At 36.4% G+C, this 20,867-nt stretch overlaps 1 protein-coding gene across 1 annotated transcript; it reads right to left on the bottom strand.

Annotated features, from left to right (window-relative positions):
• Nucleotides 1-1,146: 1,146 nt before the first annotated feature.
• il17ra1a (interleukin 17 receptor A1a) lies at nt 1,147-18,920 on the bottom strand. Its single transcript, XM_006633565.3, has 13 exons — nt 18,524-18,920; nt 17,875-17,899; nt 13,754-13,903; nt 12,786-12,910; nt 12,499-12,625; nt 11,082-11,129; nt 10,424-10,566; nt 9,376-9,450; nt 8,646-8,715; nt 7,195-7,215; nt 6,985-7,107; nt 6,375-6,404; nt 1,147-4,220 (listed from the first exon to the last, which is right to left on the bottom strand). Exons 1-13 carry the CDS (start codon nt 18,623-18,625, stop codon nt 2,809-2,811), a joined length of 2,451 nt encoding a protein of 816 aa, XP_006633628.3. The 5' UTR covers nt 18,626-18,920; the 3' UTR covers nt 1,147-2,808.
• Nucleotides 18,921-20,867: the final 1,947 nt, after the last annotated feature.

The following is a 20,867-nucleotide window of genomic DNA, read 5'->3' as shown; positions in this document are numbered from 1 at the left end:
TATGCTCCTAGTGACATGACTATTAATGACTTATCGTGGTCATTAATAATCCTATGTTTTTTCTTGAGAAAGAGTAAGGGTGTAACCCCGCCGTCCTGGCCAAATTTCCCATTGGCCCTTACCAATCATGGCCTCCTAATAATCCCCATCTATGAATTGGCTTCATTACTCTGGTCTTCTCCCCACTGCTAGCTGGTGTGCGGTGAGCGTTCTGGCACCCTATGGCTGCTGTTGCATCATACAGGTGGGGCTGCACATTGGTGGTTGTGGTAGAGGAGAGTCCCCATTATCTGTAAAGCACTTTGAGTTTCCAGAAAAGCACTATATAAGTGTAAACAATTATTTATTATTATTATTAATATAACTTTGCCAGTTTTCCAAAGTAAAGAAGATTAAGTTTATGGAAATTAATTTTTCCATGAAGGATGCCCACTCTTTTTTGAAAAATGTATTGAAGTCTTCATCTTTTAGCAGCGATGTATTAAACCATCATCTAGTAGTGCGCTGGTTAGATTACTATTTAAATTGAAGGACACTGGGGCATGATCACTAATTGTAATGGGGGTCAATTCTGGTTAACTGAAATGTCAGATATGATTAAATTACTAGTGTGAAAAAAATCAATATAGAAAAACGACTGACGAAGGGGTGAGAACTAAGAATCATCCCTTGATGATGGGTTCTTCAATCGCCAACTATTGCCAAGACCAAAGTCTTCATGCACTGCTTTAGTGTTTCAGTGGAGTGCCAATTTCTTGACTTACCTGAGGTACTTGATTAAAAACACCTTCAATTATAATTATTGAATTTGAAAACTCAGTTAATGACAGAGAATGAAAAAAGAATGGTCATCATTATTTGGTCTGTAAATGTTTGCAATTGTGATGTTGTTAATGGAGGCACTAATTATAACGTAGGGACCACTGGGGTCAGTAATGGTAGTTTTTTTGGATTAGTGGTATTCTTTTATTTATCAAAATGGAGACACCTCTTTGCTTTGATTTATAATTCACTGAAATTGTTTGATTGAATTGTGAGTATTTTCATATTTCATGCTCTGATTTTGCTAAATGTTGTATTTAGCATATGTCAGCTTGTAAATTAAGTGATTGAAAATCTTAAGTCTTTTTGCTCGTGAATTGATACCACTTACATTCCAGGTTACAAATGTAATTTACATTGTTACTTTATTAAATTTTACATTGCAAAAAAATGTCAACAGTTATTCTAGTCATATTCAAGACATACTGTACAATACCCCTTAATATCCATTTCCTCTCTTAATAGTGTTCCTCCCTCCATATCATTATAACAATACTCACAGCAATAAAGAAACATATCGGATATAAAAACAAGCACAACAGCAATCAAATCCCCATTAATGTTAAACAAATATATGAATAAAGACAAAATACTGAAACAAATGCAGGACACAACATGCAAGCAACAGCAACAGGAGCAGGGTTTGGATCGAGGTATACAGTAATTTAACAGAGTTTGCGCTACAGGTTTTTTTTTAACTGCATTAAGCATTGCTTCTTCCTCTATTGTTCAGCAGAATTTATACTAACCAAGGGGTGACTTCTCTGTCACGCTAAGGCCATCCGTCCACATAGAGTTTATCCACCATGATAACTCCGCACTTCCCTTTTTCCAGAAATTGTTTTCTAATTTGGAACAGATTTTTGCATATCCGATGTATTTCACAAGGAAATTGGTCATTAAGGCCATAGTCTGTTCCTGTTGGCTCCTTATCCTTATTTGTTTGTACTGTTCAAACTTAGCAATAAGTCTGGGGCGATTGGCGTTTGCATTTTTTCCTCCTATACAGCGCGCCTTGTGAGATGTTATTTCCTGTACAGTCTCTGTTGGTAGCTTTAGTTGATTGTGCATGACATGTTCAATTTTTTTTTTCTGAATTATCTGGTGTGATTTCGGGTAGTCTTGAAAAGATTGTACCTTATGTCAAGAATCATACATTACATTCATTACAACATCCATTTGTGTCACGAGTGTTTAATGGTGTTCTTTAGGGTTTGGTTTACCTTACAGAGCGATTCAATTTAAATTCCAAATTATTTCTCAAACCTTATATTTTATTATGAAGAATATATTCCGTAATCAAGGGCTTCGGAGTTTATGGACAGAAATACACTAACACTAACCCCTACAGACAGTCCTTCTATATCTGTAGAGGAATGCCGTAAATTTTGCCAGCTCTTTCACTTTTTGGCGTTTCCACTGTTTTCATCGCGCAAAGTCTTTTATAGTATTTGTCGTTATATTGTTTCAAATAGTCTAGGTTGTCGCCGGTGCATATTTTGTAGTTCAACTAAAACTTCTCAGACTTATCACTGAGGATTGAGTTAGTTACAGTAATAGTAGATTGCTTTAGCCATACCTTCTAGCATCACACTGTTTAATCAGCCCCCTCTGCAATCTTGCTCCCCCACACACCCACTTCTTGACATGTATATGTCTCATTTTAGATGCAACATCAACTATACATTTACATGCAATATGCAAAACCTAGATTTCATAACAGGAAATCCTTGCACCGTCTGTGAATTAATGCATTTTCATCATAACCTATGGCAGCATTATCTCCTTAGAATATTTAAGCGAAGGCTTTTAAATGTATTTAATACAAATCTACTAAATCGTTGTTAAACCTCTGATCCAATTTGATTTTTAAAGGACAGAATTTCAGTTTGTCAACAATTTCATTGTTTAAGATGGAAGTGATTCTCCCATTTACTGATCTCCAAGTTTAAAAAAAAAATTGTTTTAACAAACAGTATCAAGGACTTAGGTGTTCAGACTGTTGAGGAAACATTCTTCCTGCAGTCGCCTTAATTCAATCAAAGGATCACACATATCTCCTCCAGTTGAGGAGTCCTGGGTTAGGGAGCTCCTTGAGATATAGCCTTGGTCAGATCCACTTGATGGCCTCTTTCCATGGTATAGCCCCAGTTCTCTATTGCCTTGTTCCTCCAGTTCATACCCATCCTCTAAAGAAGACAGAGGTGGCTCCGCAAAGGAACCCTGTGATAGCTGGAGAGCATGTAAGGACTTAAGCACTTCAGGTGAGAGATGACTTGGTGTCAGGGGTGACTGTTCATTGCTATTCAAAGGGTCATTCTGCATTGCTATCTCCTCCTTCAGCTGCAGATAATTCATTTCTGGAATAAGTGGATCTTGCACTGCTGGTTCAGCTATCAGGAATTCTGGCCTTTGTAGGGGTGAAGAATTGACTTCAAGTCTCAAGATGCCAGGAGTATCCTGAATGACTGGCTGAGATGTCAATACCTGATAGTTATCTGGATGAACACCTGGGAGAACCACACATGACAATAAGCTTTCCCCTTCGTCTTGTACAAGGGGGGTCACCGCATAAAGTTCTTCAGTGTCCCTAAGTATTCCTACTTCATTAATGAGGATGGGCAGCCCTTCTTTTAACTGTGGCACACAGCAAAGAACAGAGTTGGCAGCAGTATCCACAGGGTAGGACTCTGCTACTTCCTCCTCGCTGTCCACACACTCCTGTTCAAACCAGTCTGGATTCTCCACCTGATACGCTTGGAAAGCGTCAATGGCATCCTGCAAAGCTTTCCCACAGGGCCTTTTACAGTACTCATCCTGTGATATACCTTCCACACGGTTAATTCTTCCTGGCTCATGCTTCTCCTTGTCCACAATGCGAAAGTAGATCTCTTCAAAGTGCTTCATTAGCTTGTATTTGACAGTAATGCGGAAGGGCCCGGGGATATCCTGCTCAGAGCTCACATCCTCAAAATATGCCACCATGTACTTTCCAAATGACGCTGACCCCAGGAAGTCGGGGATGATGAGACTAAGGGCTGGGGTGAGCATATCTCCCATGGAAGAGCGGACGTCCTCCTTCAGTAACACCTTCCCGTTGCCACACATTGCTTCCCACTTTGCCCGAATGCCCCGCGAGCAAAGGATTAGGATTTTGTCGGATGATTTCTCGATCTGCTGTTTCTGCCAATCCAGCCATTGCATGCGGCCTACAACACCTAACCAAGTGGTGTCCAGTAGATCCAGAATGACCTCGATGCCGCATTCTGCTTTCAGGAAGGCATAGAGCTTGAGCACAATTTCTTTGTACAAGGGATGGTCTAATGAGTAGAGAATAAGAACCTTCCTTGGTCTACTTGGGGCATCCAGGTTTACATTGTGGATTAATGGTTCCACACCTGAAATAAATAGGATGTATTAAAGGGGAGTCAAAAGTGTATCAATCATAAACTAGTGCAACAAAGTCTTCAAAGTCACATAATTATTTTTGCTTTGCAAATAACTAATACAGGGTCTGACATTTTGTGCATGTGTATGAGTAGTGGAAAAGAACTACAATTTCTTACTTCTAACTCATTCTAACTTCAAAAGTGGATGTACAGAGGAAATGTAAAACGTGTGTCACATTTAAACTAATGACATTAGATTTAATAATATGCTTTAAAAATAGAAATCAAATATAATAATGTGAACAAAAGTTCATATTAAACAGTTGTGATAGGTTTTCAGTGTGAAATATGACATACTGCCATAATGAAATCATAATGAAGCAATCCACAATGACAATGAAGAGCATTAATGCAATCTTGATAGCACTGATAGGGTTCATGAGCCTCTGGAAGACAGTCTGGGATGATCTGACATTTGTCCCATTGACGCTGCAGCTAGCTGGTGAAAGTGTGCAAACAGTTATTATGCCTTGACAGAATATGGTAATTGGGTCCCATATATGTTTGATTCATCTTGGGTCGGGAGAGGAAGCACCCATAACAAGACCTCAACATTGTATGCTTGAAGCTGTGCCACTGAAATCCTACAGCCATGTGATCTTGCAATTTTCCGCAGGAAAGTCAACAATTCCAGATTGTCTTACAGGACCAGAAAAAAATGTTGGCCCCAGAACACGATAACGTCAATGTATCACTCAGAAGTTAATTCGCCTTCAATCTGCACTGTTTTAAAGGAGTCTCTTTCCCACTGCCATACCAGTTTAACTGAACAAAGCAGCAGTCAACATAAGGCTCATTATAATGTCCCCATACAAGATTCATCTGCGAATAAAACATTCCACCATCAAGATGTTTGACTGCTTCCCTGGTTCACAGAAGATAAAACTGTTGTAGCAGTCAACACTTTGCCCTCTAAAGGCCTCCTGGGATACAGACGGCAAACTGCATTCATACCGAGTTATTTTTTCCTGAAAGTTCTTATGCAGGAGTCACTAAAGTCTAAATAGTTTAGATGATTGTAATTGTTCTGGCCTACTTTTGTAAACTCCTAACATGCAGGATATAGCCCGACTCTAAATATTCTTTATAACCTCATTTTGATCATTTTAACTCAATTCAAATACCAAATGATATCACTTTACTTCAGATCGGTATTTTGGTTTTGCAAACAGAAGCAGCGTTATTGATGCAAGACATGTAATACACGTGTTGTATTTTCACATTTTGAGCTAATTTATGAAAGATATTGATTTCACAGGACTGGTAAATGCTTTGAGATATGTATACCTCAAAATCTCTTTAAAAAAAAAGCTGTACAGAAAAATCACCGAGCTCTGCTACATTAACATTATCCATTTTCTACATTACAACTCATGATCAACCTTTTTTTTTACTATGCCGTGCCTTTCAGTGATATGCAGAAACATCTAAATATTCTTTTTAACTTCACTTTACATCTGGGAAGTCCTCTTTAAGAAATTATCCTTAATACGAAAGCCCCTATGTGGCCGAGGATGTCCCTCTTTTGAAGCACCATTAAGAACACAGCCACTCTCTTGTTATTGATACTCTACACACACTCAAATTGGTTGAATGTAATAGTTATGGATAACAAAATAGGAAGAAGCTCCTAATAATCCAGTGCAAAATTCTTAATCAAATCCAGGTTGAGCCACTGTTGAGCCTTGAAGCACAGCTGGACAAGCACAGCTACGAAGGTTAGGGTGGTGTTGCCTGTTAATTCCTTATGTTGATATACACCTTTAATACTGCAGATGCCAAAGACCTGCAGGTCTGAGGCTTTCTGTTTATTCAGTGCTACTGTAACTATCCCACTGTGGAAACAGATGCAACACAGGTTTTGGAGGATACATGACAGCTACTCTTGACTCTCCAGGCTTGTGTTAAGGTTCTGACAGTAAAATAAGATATTCTCTCTAAGAGAATATACAAAGTGAAAAAATGACTGACTCGTTTAAAATCCATATATAGTGAGAGACATTAAAAATGTATCATAAGCTATTCGCCACAATACTCATTAGTTACATTTAATGCCTCTCAGTAGAGAAAAGTGTGTTAAAAGAGCCAGGAATGTTTGCTCACCTTCTGAAGGAGTTGCAAGTTTTGCCAGCTCTGAAACAAAAAAAGAAGTCTTTCAGTTTGAGACAGAAAACGGTATCCGATATAGAGTTTACATCACTTTTACCAAGCTTTCAATATGCAGATTTTAACTGCAGAACCTAGAATAATCATTTTTTGTATTGTGTCGTTAAAGCATTTAACTTACAATATACATTTGTTACACATTTATGGCCATGCTATTACAGCGACTTTCCAATAACAATGTCAGACACAGACACTTTTATTTAATTAAAAGTGTGAAGAGTAGTAAATGGCTTTTGACACATATTCGGTTTGTTACAAGATTCTCAAAAGACAGAAGAAGTGGTCAAAAACCACTTGCACTCTTTGACATGTTTTGTAATATGAAGACAGGACTGTAACCAGATATAGCAGAAAATAGACTGTTAAAACTGTCTAATTCGCATGGCAAGAAGCCATTGGACAGTTAACATTTCAGAGAATATCAACAAAGAAATGCCTCTAAGTGTTTCTGCAAATCTCGTATTTCAACATTTCACCAAATTCTTCTTTCACACCAGAGTGGTTTCTTATGCAGTAGGTTCATTATAACAGTGATACTTTTACAAACCTTTTCTTCTTTTTCTGCACACTAAAAAGAAGAAACAAGCCACGACCAAAGCAAGAACTCCTCCCAGTGCTGGAATTACCCAGTAAGGAAACTTGTTTGGTTGCACATTTGGGTCATCTGTACCTGTATAATGAAGAAAGAAACTAATTTTAGGACTCTTTTCCAGTAAATGACTTCTATATTTGATATAATGTTTTTTTAAGTTCTTACCTTTTGTTGCCATGTGTTCTACTGCAAAGTGAGAAAAATAACACAAACTTAGGCTTCATTTGCTCTCTACAAATATATCTATCATGTGTGCCATACTGTATGTAACAAGGATAATGCCATATTCAGTCAGTGAATAGGGAACTGTGGTTTGAAGGCTCTGTGTCATTTGTTTGCAAACTTATTGACATCTGCAACTTCGTGTCTTTTTAATAAGAAAGCAAAGGTTGTTAAAACAGTGACCGATCACCCTGAACAAAATATAAGCAGTTTGAAATTATTATTCATGATTAATAAATTGCTAATGATCAGAGAAATTATTATACTTCAGTTTCAGTGATCTTTTTCATACCACTTCGTTATTTCAAGATTATAATGATAAGATATATATATATAGTTCCTTTGAAGGCTTATTGCAACCTGGTAGAACTGTGTTTTACTCCCACCATTGACAGTATTCACATTTGCTAACTCATTCATGTTTTTAATTTATGAATATCATTTTAATATTTAACATGTTGTGAAATATAAATATAAAAATGTCAATATACAGTAGCATACATATTATTTACCATTTTATTTTTAGAGAATCTTTTTGTTAAAAATAAAACTTGTGCCCTGACTGGGAATCAAACAAGGGATCTTCTGGGTGACAGGCATGCACTTACCCCACTGTATCAAAGCATCGCTCTGTAACATACTGTACAGTAGCTGTAACTGACATGTCAAAATGCTTCCAAAATAATCACAAGTGAAAGAGTGAAAGAAATTCATGCAGATGTTTACGGAGATAGTGGAATATGGTATTACTACCAGCAATATAAACAAATTATAATTAGATCTTTAATATTATTAATTTATTTAATTACATGAGTCCATATTCATATTCCTTAATTAAGTGGATTTTAAAAAGTACAATGTTTTTACAACAATAATGACAAGTATTCCTACAAAAGGTTAAAATATTATAGCTTTTTATAAAGTATATAAACTTAATATAGTCACAGAAAGCGTGTCAAAACTTTTCCAAAATAACCACAGTAAGTGACTGGGTTAAAGACTTTGATGCATACAATGTTTATGAAGAAGATGGAATACTGTTGTGTACTATTTTTTACTTTTACTTTATTAGCCATATACAGAATGTATAATAGATTTATATTCCTAAATTAATATTATGACAATCAGAGATGTTATGCTTCTGTTATTTTATGCTCAGCTACCAAAATGTGCCTTTAGTTGTAAAAGTTCATATTAATATTCCATACTAAGCGGGTTTAAACATGCACGGTAGAGAAACATATTAAATGAAGCAATCATTTCACTAACATCTAATGCACCACAAGTGTGTTATTTAGAAGAAATACCACACATTCTGAGTGGCTGCTTCTCTACATGATACAGTCCACACATGTCAAATGATTTGTTTCTTTCCTCTGGGCTCTGAAACATACCTTGACAGAAGCTGAAACTTTTCCTGTGTCGAATACAGTCATTTTCACATCCTACAAAAAAGGGCTGAACCTGTATGAAAGAGGAGAAAGGAGGAAGGCTGGAGTGTAAATACTGTAGGTTGGTATAACTACCTGGTGACTTGCATGACTATAACTAACTAAACTTTCAAATGATTAATATACTGTAGGTCACAACAGTAGGTCAATGTCTATTAACAATTATACTGTATTGAATATTTACAGTATATCTAAACTCTTATTAGGCAAGAAAAATTACAGTTTCATTTATTTCTTTTGATTATTTATTAATTTACTATTTTATTTGGAATGTATTTTCTTAATTTATAACATAAAAAGTGTTTTTAATTGTTTTTCTGGAAGAATGCTCAGTTCTCTATGAGATATCTGAGCGATAAAACAGCATGATCATATTGCCTAATGCAAAAATGCTTAACTTGATCTTGCAACAGTGTTATGTGAAGAATTGTTTTTAATGTCTATCAAAAAGAATAGAGTAATAAAAAATATTCAATCTTTAGCACTCCATACTTAGTATAGTATATAAGACATTTTGTGAAGAGTACAGTAACTGTTGCACATGTTCTAAATTCCATTAACTGTGAAAAGCATGCAGATCACATTGACTAGCTTGGAGTCCTGTGCAACAACTCATTTTTAACAGTTACGGTCACTTTATTTCACCTATTGAAACATACTAATTAAAACATACCTCCACATTGAAATTACAGCATGTTGGTGACCATTTTGACAAGGAAAATGTCACACTGCGTGACGTCTGATTCTCCTGAAAGATTAAGACAAACTCAAGTGAACAAATATTTTTGTTTAATAATAAAATATATTTATTAATAAATATAATATGTTTCAAAACCATTTTGCTGACCTAGTTAACTCTTTACAAGGAGATGAAGGATTTGAATCTAAAATTTAAGCAGAACTACAGTATACCTGCAGTGTCTTGCCACACATGTGAATGTAAAAAAAAGATTTACAAAAGATTTAAACAAAAAAAGTTTGCAGTGAAGTCTGCAAAATCGGGAACAAGCAGCTAATGCAATATGAGATACTGCCTAGAAATTCTCTAGTCATTTTTAAGGTTGTTTTTATGTTTTAGTGTTTTGCAAGGGGCTTTGCTATTATTTTTGTTCAAGTTTTACTGAATAGTTTTAACTGGATGACAAAGTCAGTTAAGGCACTGTAAGAGATTTACGTTTCTGTAAAACGACTGCTTGTCATAAAAGGAAAACCGTTTTATGTTCAGGGACAGAGTAAATTTGCACAGGGAATTATCTTAATTGTTCAGGGATCAACACAGTGTAGAGAAACGTTTTAATGAGTTTTCTGTTTAATTATTTACTGTAATCAAGAAGGATGTTTTAAATAATGATCGTGGTATAGATGTACTTTTTCAAGTTAAACTCTCAACATTTGATATAATTCCAGGTAATGTTCATATGTTTTTGTAGAGAAAAAGAGAACAAATCCAAAATCCCTGTGTTCTTTCCAAAGCCGTTTTGATATGTTGAGCTTTTGCAATTCCTTTATATTTAATTCTCCTAACAAGACAGATCTCGCCATTCTGGAATAATCATTAATTTATTGAACAGCTCACAAAAGACACTCTAAGTCTGCATGTCATTTAGTTTATTTTGTGTTGAATTTCACACTTTCCAGAATCAAAGAACTTGCAAATCAACCAATCGTTTGTGTGACACAACTAAAGGACTATATATAATTATATACAATATAGACAATACCTTCATAACTGACTTGTGATCCTTATCATTTTCAGAGCACTTGAAGAACACAACATACTTCTCAGAGTAGTTCCCAGTGTTAAAATGAATGGTGGCATCTTCTCCACTAACAACCAAGTTAATATTGGACTCCCATAGGCTTCCTATACAGAAAGAAAGCAGTGCAATTCAATTTTTAGATACAGGAAAATGTCTTTTGGCTATTCTTGACCATACGTCCTCAGATACTGATACTGTACATACTGGCATTTAGATCTTCTGTACAAAAAGTATCAAAGTGAGATGATTGTAAATGCAGTGCAATTTAAACTTTTTAGTTTTAATTAAGGTAGGTACCAAATGACAAAAACAATTTGGGTCATTGTATTTGTCAGCTGCAAGTGCAATTCACCACTGAGTTATTAAGTGGTGAAATAACCAACCAGAGGGGTTACTAAAACCCTCACAAACCTAATTTTGATTAACTTAGGGAACTTAGCTGTCAGGTTCAGAATAGGGCTCACTCTCCACTCTGAGCTCTTGCCTATTGTTTTCTTTCATGAACATACTGTATAGAGTAGGCTGCTCCTTGCCTGAGTCTTGTAGGGGATACAGTAGGTAACTGGGTGGTCCGAATGACATGCACATTATTGGTTGGCAGTTGAAGGACTGAACTCACCTTTTTGCTGACACAATTTAGTTCTCCTTATCCTGTGGTCACTGCACTCTGCCAAAAATACAGCAAAGCACAAATGTCATAAAACTGTTAGAGAATGCTCAGAAGACAATAACAGACAGGACTAGTCAAGACATTACCCAGTAGTTCAGAAACACTGCATGACCCTCCAAAACGTTTTATTTTAAAGTCACTATAGGATAGTTTGTTTAGTCAAGCTTTCAGATAAACACTTAGGAATAGCAAGACATGCAAACTACCAATTTCTGTTTTCATTGTTATTCGCTAATACAATATCTCTTTTCTATCCATCCATTCTGAGGTGGACTGCTTGGAGGCCCAGGTCCAGAATCCAGCTCCTTTTACCAGTCGTAAAATTAACAGCCAGTCCTCTACAATGGCCTTTTCAGAGAAATCTCAACTGAAGGAAACCAATTGAGCATTCCTGACACTGTTGGACATTACCATACAGGATTGTGCTTTTCCCACCATGTAATAGAATACAGACGACTCTCATATGTGTTCATTCTAATTTAATCCGATGCCGGCCAGAGGAGGATAGGCTTTCCCTTTCGAACTTGGGTTCCTCTCAAGGTTTCTTCCTACTTTAGTCTAAGGGAGTGCTTCCTTGCCACTGTCGCCTTAGGCCTGCTCACTGGGGGTTCAGGCCCGGAAATCTGTAAAGCTGCTTTGCGACAATGTCCAATGTAAAAAGCGCTATACAAATAAAACTGAATTGAACAGGTTTGAAACAGGTGTTTTGATAGCTAAGTTAGTAGAGGGTATATAGTATTTAGTTAGGGGATTTATGAAAAACTATTCACAGAAAAGAAAAAAAACCTTCAAAATATAATCTGAATGGACTTGTAGATATATATTTATATTTTATATATTGAGTGTCTCTGGTGACACTGGAACGTGTTTTTTAAATATTAAAGCACGAGACAAGGTACCATAATTATTTATGATGACCAGTCCGGTCCCATTGTTCTTTAGAATGTCTGCCAACATTGTAATGTTTGATTTCAGCTAATGTCAACAATACAGACTGTTTGAAAGATTGTTAGTGTCAAATTTGACCACCTTAACAATGCATAAGAGAACATTTTTAGCAGGCCACTTGTTCTTCTAAATGTATTAATCATTTCAACTGTTAATATTGACCACTGGCATATTATTTGTACCCAACAGTGTTTGACATAATGTTTTACTGAACATGCATGTGAATATACAGTATACCACATATACACGGTGTATTTTGGTAGTGAATTAAATATTAGTACTTAAGAAATTAACTACTGTAAATCCAGAGGGCCTCTGTTGAAGAAAATTTTCAGAGCGGATTTTTATCACACTTTAGTTAAAAGAAGTAAACAATCACAATCATTAACTTTATTTTGATGTGACCTTTCTCTCTTACCTGGAACTGAAAGATTTTTTGCGATGTGGTAATAGTCAGCCCCTATGTTGGGCTTAGGCAGGTTAGACACAGAGATCATATATGTGTGTCCCGGCTCAGCAACAATCCTGTCCAATGAAAATGACCACTGCAAAAAAAAAAATATTACCAGATGATGGGTTATGCACTGACAAAATAATCTAGACATCCAAAAATATTTTAAATTGGCTTTTGAATCATATAAAGCTGCCCAAGGGGTGGTGAGAGTGTGGAATCATAATACATATTATAGATTTATAGGTTCTTACTGCGTTCCCATCTGGATTTAACATGTTTTTCAGTTCATTTTGGAAGAGAAACTGAACACAGAAGTGATCATTGTTGGATAACTTCAGGACATGAACCTGTGTCCCATTCAGACATCGAATGCTTCCTGAAACAAGAAAACAAATATCGTTAGCAATTGATTTTTAGTCCACAAAACTAGAACAAAAGATGTTTAGGAAAGATATGGTGTTTTCACAGTATGATCTACAGTTTTGAAGACTTTTGTGAAAATGTGGAATAAGATTCACAATCCAATTTGAAAAATGTCAACGAGGTCATACCCCCATAGTGAAATACATCCTTCCATTATCTCATCATTTTATGCGACATATGCAATCAATTTTGACAGTATATTTAAATGTATTATTTATTGTTTTGACTAAGGGAGTTACAAACCTTAGTTAAAACAATAGAGGTTTAACTACAGTTAACTTAATATTATTGATAATGACTGGCAAATTAACTGATTGGTAAATTAGTTTTAAAAACTAGAGAAGCAGAGGAAGGGGGATAGGAAGACAGTCAGAAAACCACAGGAAGAATGATGAAGAAAATGAATGGTTGTGTTGGAGGCAGAAGATCAGATAAGTAGCAAGATCAGCAGGTATGGTGGATGTATGGTGCTTTTCATCACAGTATGTTTTAGTCATACACTCTTTAATTAGTAATTTCTGGAATATTACATATTGTTTTCTTCCATAACCTTTTATAAATATGGAATTTCTTATTCTTAATCCATTTGTCTCACCACAGCAACACTTTTACTAGTGTAGGAGGAGTGACACCCAGGAACATATCACTATATACATCACAACTGCCACCAGAACATTAGTATTGAACGGACACCTGTGAGTTATACAACATGTGAAAGAAACTTTCACCACTGGAAAGCAGGTGCCTCTGCATGTATTGCAGGGGGTTTTCTCTGTAGATGTACGTCAGACTTTACCATCAATCTGTGCTCTCCAATTGATTACCATCACAGGCACCTCATCCCCATTCTCATCCATTCTGATCCCGACCTCCGGTTCAGATTTCCACAGGGGATTAGTGGGAGTGCAATCCATGAACTGAAGCCAACTACTATGCAAGCAATTACCTAGCAGAAAGAAAGAGAAATAGAAATAGAAAGAATTAACGTCAGTAAGTCGGAGACACATACTGAGCAATACCGTCACAGTGGAAATTGTAGCTTCTTTAAAAAACAGGTGGATAAGATAATAGATCATTTAGCTGCTGTCAAACAAAGCTAGTTGGCTTCTTCATATTTTTCAGAAAGAAGTATGACCTGAAACACACTCCATTCCTGACTTCATCTTTCAAACGCCAATCCTTGCAAACAAGCCAACAAAGAACAAAAGCACCACACACTGCCTGTAACATTAAACCCATCTACAATCAAACACAATATGTATAGCCAATCACCTTATCACTATTGCATGAAAAGTTATGAAGACATTAGTGTCAAATTAATTATACTGTAATATGATCATAAATAAATGTACATTTCAAAGGCTAATCCTACAATAAAAAATGACAGATCCGAGTTGGGTATATGATGTGGGAAATTTACAGAAATTCTCAGAAAACATGTTCAAGTTCTACATTAAAGGTTAGTTCTTAAACGGAATAACCTTAATCCTATTGGCACGGAAGATAAGGCTCAGTGAGTTAAATGAATACTACTCAATGTGCAGACAACATCAGTACAGTGCACCCTTCTTCAATGCGGGTTTGATTCTACACTAAAATATAAATGAGAAACAAATATCTGTCAAACATGAAAAATTTGCTTACGCTCTGTAATACATGGTAAACCAAAAAGTAGTAGTATTAAATAATACTATTATGAGTCACCCTGCTACAGGTCAATTTGCAGTGTCTGAACAGGTAGTGAGTAACACGGGGGCTCCCCTAGGGACAGTTCTTTTGCCGTTCCTCTTCACCCTCTATACTTCGGACTCAAACAACTCAACTCAAAGTCGTGCCACCTGCAGAAGTTCTCAGACGACTCTGCAATTGTGGGATGTTTCAAGGGTGGGCAGGAGGAAAGAGTACAGAGGGCTGGTTAACCCTCTGTAGTGGTTAACCAGTGTTTGTGTAATGGTGTGGGAAGAACCAATTGCAATTGAACGTGGCAAAGACGAAGGAGCTGGTGATACTGTACATTTCAGGAGGAAGAGGGTCCAACCTATTCTGGTTTGCATCCATGGGACTGACGTGGAGATAGTGGACTCATACAAGTACCTGGGAGTGACGATAGACTGGAATGGTCTAAGAACACTGAGGCCATATACAAGAAGGGTCAGAGCCGACTTTACTTCTTGAGGAGGCTCAGGTCCTTCAATGTGCATCCTTCATATGCTCCATATGTTCTATCAGTTGGTTGTAGCGAGTGCCATTTTCTAAACGGTGGTGTACTGGGGCTCTGGGATTAGAGCAGGGGATGCTAGGAGGCTGAACAAGCTCATCAAAAGAGCAAGTTCTGTCATTGGGTCTGAGCTGAACCCGTTGGAGGTAGTGGCTGAGAGGAGAATGTTGTCCAAATTAATGGCCATCTTGGACAACGTCTCCCATCCCCTCTATGACATGCTTGTGTGAATGAAGAGCACGTTCAGCAATAGGCTGATCCAACCACGGGGCAACAGAGAGCACTACAGAAGGTCATTCTTGCCTGGACTATACTGCACATTCTTGTCTGGACTCTACAACTCATCCACTGTGTGTCTGGGCAGGGGCAACATTGACCTGTTTTTTGACTAAACATAAAACTCTCTGCTTACATCTGTTTTTTTCCTGTTTACAACTGTTTTTGTGCAATATATGCTAGGGAATTGTGCAGTATATCAATAATGTGCAATACAACTTTTTGTGTACTGTACTTTCGGGTCTGTTTGTAACTCTGTATAATCCATTTCTTACTTTTACTGCACTGATATTGTTGTATTATTGTATCATTCCGCTACACTGTACTGTGCTGACTGTGCTAACTTGCTGTTGCACTGCAATTTCCCTCACAGTATAAAGTATCTATCTATTTACGTCACTGATGAATTGAGAAACAGGATGTAAAAAGAACTGCTCCACTTACAGCAACATAGACAATGCTATTACACTTGACTTACAATTGTGAATCGTTATGTCCCAACATTAAAGATTAGTTTTTACCACCACACAATATGTCACTGATCAAACCAATAGATCAAGAGTGGATTGCCATCTTTAAATACATGAACAGCGTGTGGGGAAAAACACTACCCTGATGCAGCTAATGATTCTGTTGGTTTTGACAAGATCATAGTTCGAAAGGAGCTGGTTACACTGTATTTCTATTTATTGGTTTTTTTGGGTTGTTATAGATACATAAAATGTACATAACCATGTCAAAACGGTATGTTGGGTTTGTATCTCAAGATAAAACTCTCTGCTTACATCTGTTTTTTTCCTGTTTACAACTGTTTTTGTAAACACAAAACAGTTGTAAACAGGAAAAAAACAGATGTAAAGTGGATGTAATATCATTTGTTATTGATATTACACACTTAAGTAAAGGTGGTGTCATTCACTTGTGTGAAATATTGTACATGTATACTGTAGGTATTAAAGGGTGACGTAACAAGGCAGCTGTGGATGAACATAACTCTCACTTTGGACAAGGGTCCACTGTATAATGGAAGTAGTAAGTGGAATGATGGTATCAGGAAATTACTGTGGTGATCTGTACTTTTTTTTTTAGAAAAAATGAAAAAAGATTTTTTTTCTTTGATTTGGTTAAATTCTGAAGTTTGCAGATGACACTAAATTCGTGTGCAGAGATTCTAACATTGTAGAAGCAGAGCAGATTTAATATGAAAACACTATTCAAGTCAGGCAAATGGAATATGGAATATGTGTGTAGAGTAATACATGCAAGCAATAAGAGCCTCCATTGAAAATATCAAATGGGAGACACAGAAACTAGGGAAATACCCACTGCATCTTTTTTTCTCTTGAAAGTAATGTGGAGAAGCCAAAACAAGACCTGAGTAGTGAAAGTCAATACAATTTAGATAAACGGATGATATAGTATTGGAATTTGCAAGGAATATGTTATTTGGAATATTTTTGCTACATTCAAAAAGGAGGATGCGGCTGTGAAGAGTCTAAAACAATCTTTGAGCTACACAAATTAAATTCCATAACTGTCTGTACTCCTAAAAAGAGGAGATTGAAAGGTAGTGTTTCCTGAAAGTAAGCATATATTCAGCGATGAAACAAGAGCTCATGGTCAGAAAGTGGAAATAACGGAGTGGATTTAGGAGTGGAAACAGGAGACACTTACAAGGGGTTGTAAGATAAGATAATAGGTTTATTCCATGCTGAAAAGAGAAGAAAGAAAACACAACATTTCGGCCATGGAGCCTTCTTCAGATCAAGAAGGCTGAAGAAGGCTCCACAGCCAAAATGTTGTGTTTTCTTTCTTCTCTTTTCAGCATGGAATAAATGTATAACGTGTTCCTTTGCAGCCTAAGCATGCTGAAGCAACTACCCACCTAAGATAAGATCACTTTATTAGCCATATAAAATTTTTTACATTAGAAATTTGTCTTTTTGGATTACCCATCTTGCTCTCCATGTGACACACAGGTACACAGATGGGTAGAGAGAAGCTTGGGGTCACAGCGCAAGGTCAGCCAACCCCTGGAGCAGCTGGGGTTAAGGGCCTTGCTCAGGGGCCCAACAGTGTAGGATTCCTCTGCTGGCCACAGGATTTAAACCAGCAACCTTCCAGCCACCGGCACAGTTCCACCACTACGGCCAAGAAGGATGCTCTAGGTATTGCCAATAAAGCAATCCAAAATGGAATGAAGATGGATCCATGATGGATCAAAAGGCCATCTCGCCTTTTGATTCACTTTTCTTACATTCTGCAGTTTAAATATTAGTGGTCCACAATATACACGATTACATACAATCCACAAAAAGTAAGATAGCTAGTATTATGATCATGAGTTAAACAGAAAGGTTGGCAGCAGTATCAAATATGAACTGGTAACTAGCAAAAAGAGACTGAGATTTGATTTGACTTACTTTTCACAGCAGTGCACTTCAGGCCCTGCAGATCGAAAACAAAAAAGAAAAAAAATTACTCACTTTTTTATTTTAAGGATGTCTGCCATACGATATAAAATGACATCCCTTTACGTTTCACTGTAAGAGTTGGAAAGAACGCAAACTAATTTATCTGTTCGTATTGAAACACTTCTTCTTTTGTATGAACATAAATGAACAACAGAGTTTCTTTTCTTCTTACATTTCCATAAGTTAAAAAGTCATTAAATGTTTCACACCGCTGAAATAGACAAAACAATATACCAGTACTTCAATTAACCTTATAAGGCACTTTATAAACTAATATTTTTCATTAACATTGGTAATAGTTTATATCAATTTATAAACACAAACATAGAGTAGCTCCAATTAATATTAGCAGTATACTCAATTAACTGATTTATATATAGAAGAACCTTTATGCTACAAGTTGATACAATATTAAATTTCCATGTATGCATTTGAAGTTACAAGGTTATCATTCATCTGAAATATTTATTAGAATTAACGTTTAAGTGGAACGATTAGCTCTAAATATAAAAAGGGAAAGAGTAATCAAGGCTCGAGTCGAAGCTGGTAAAGCAGTAGTCATGGTTGTCATCAACACGTAATACAAATAATTACTTACGTTCTGAGTGCAATTTATCGGTGGGATCTCTAAAATACGCACACTTGCTGTCAATGTTATCCAGAAAGAAATCCATCCTAGCCGACAAAGCAGCAAATCCATTTTTCCTACACTGCGAACCACTGATTGAAGCGATCAGTATATAAAATGTAGCTTTTCTTACGAGTTTAATGGCATTTAGACGGAGTCTGGAAACTTGCCTTCTTTTAAAAAACGCATTCGGATAAGCCGATTTTAAATAAATTATAATCCCGACCGTTTAAATGAGTCTATGTATACATACTAATATTTTTATAATATTATTATTGGATCTTTCATTTCTGAAGTTTGTTATTTGCCCTTTTGTTTTGCCTGCTGTTTCTAATTTACACTTCCCGCAAGCTAGATCTGGAAAACCCCTTCTCTGAACTTCCTGGAGTGTGAGACATGCAAATATTTGACTTCTGCGTCAGTTACAAAACACGTGTTGCGCAAAGGTAACATAATAACAGTTTATCAGGAGAACAAAAGGGGTTATTTCAATCGTGTGAAAAATAAATTAGGCTTTACAGTATGTTAAAAATAAAATGTAAAATACTGCTTTGGTTTTTTGTGTTGTATTTTAAATACATTTGGTGTGGTTTTCTGACATAAGGGTAAAAAGTGTGATAGGTATACATCATTTTGACAACTAGTTTTGTGCTTTCAATACACTATCATAAAGAACACCTTTTTATGTAAACTTAGTTATATAGTTAAATAAAAATAACACTTTTAATAATACAGTGCTTCAATATAAACGATTTATATTACTGATTACTGATGATACTGGAAATGCTTTGCATATGTTCAAAATGCAGTACACCTCAAGCATATTTTTAGAAAACTGATTTGGTTTTTACTTTCAGGATATTCATGAGGGGCCAATTTTTCAATTACATTTCCCCTTTTCTAATTGGAATGATTTCTAAAATACACTTGATGTGCCAGGAGAATTTTGTATACGTCACCTGCTGCTTTTCCAGTTTTGGTGAGTTGCTATTGGAAAATCACCTGTAAAACCTACAAAGGTCTAGCTCTTGAGGAGTGGAGTTCTTCATTCCTGCATTGTGCACAGAATTGTAGACCCATTTACCCAAATTAATTTAATTTTAGAAGCAGTTACATTGCAGGTATAACTGAGGTTTGTGAATGAAAGCAATTAAACTGAACTCCAGGGGGCAGCATTATCTTGTAAATAAAAATTTAGCTGCTCTAAATGTCTGTGATATTTCAATAACCCGGTATAAAGCATAAGTGTTTCATTTAATGTTGTCCTTACTTTTTGGTTCCAGAATATTAATTGCAAGTATATGCATCTGATCTTCTTCTCTCCTGACTCAACAGCCTTCAGTAACCTTTTGATCCTTGCAGTTATAGATCATGGTATTTTTCGCTACAGCTGTTTCTCACAATGTTGGGACCAAGCTTCAGATCTGTGGATTTTATATGTACGCACATATGCCTGTATTTCTGCATACTGTATAAACAAACATTCCAAGGTAATTTAAGTCTAGTCATCACTATAAACATTAATCAGTCTGAGAATAGGATAATATCTTGATATTGAAGAATTACATTATGACTGGTGCACTAAATAATTACAGCCTCATTTCTTCACTAATAAGTCTCTGGTAAGTCTGTCTCATTGTAGATCATCATTTTAAAGAGAACCTTTTCGTGTGTATAATTAGTTTGATCTCTACCTTACAGGTGGCACGAGTGGTGTGGCAGTCAGCACTGTTGCGTCACAGCTTCAATGTCCTGAGTCTGGTCTTTCGTGTTCTTCCCGTGGTCCGCTATGCTTTTGCCAGGTGTTGTGGTTTCCTCCCACCTCACAAACACCTACTGGGTAGGCAGGCTCCTTGAGAATGTCCATTCCATCAGCAGGGGAGATGAACTCCACCAGACAGAGAATGGGTCTGTACAATATGAAGCTCTGTTAGCTGCAGCATAATGGTGCAGGAAGATCTTGAAAGGCTGGTAATAACACTATCCACTGTTAATGACACATAACAAATCACTAACTGCACGGTTATTAGCTAGAATCAGATATTTCTCCATTACAACTTCTTTATTATTGTCTGCTCACTGTTAACAACTGTATTTGTTATGTACTTACCGTATAAAGTGTGATTCGCACACTCTAGATTTAGATATACCACCATCTCTTCTTCGTCAGTGGGTAAAAAGCCTACCAGTGGTATTTGTAATAATTCTACAATTTTCTTGATGATGTTAGCAGTTCAGCATTTACAGGAGTAGTACCCTACTCACAGGAGTAGTAGTAACAAGGTAGTGTCCATCCCAAAAAGGTTTGAGAAAC

The sequence above is a fragment of the Lepisosteus oculatus genome, chromosome 7, assembly GCF_040954835.1.
Source record: "Lepisosteus oculatus isolate fLepOcu1 chromosome 7, fLepOcu1.hap2, whole genome shotgun sequence".
Classification (NCBI taxonomy): domain Eukaryota; kingdom Metazoa; phylum Chordata; class Actinopteri; order Semionotiformes; family Lepisosteidae; genus Lepisosteus; species Lepisosteus oculatus.
The sequence above is the reverse complement of the archived record's forward strand: the minus strand, read 5'-3'. Positions and strand labels throughout refer to the sequence as shown.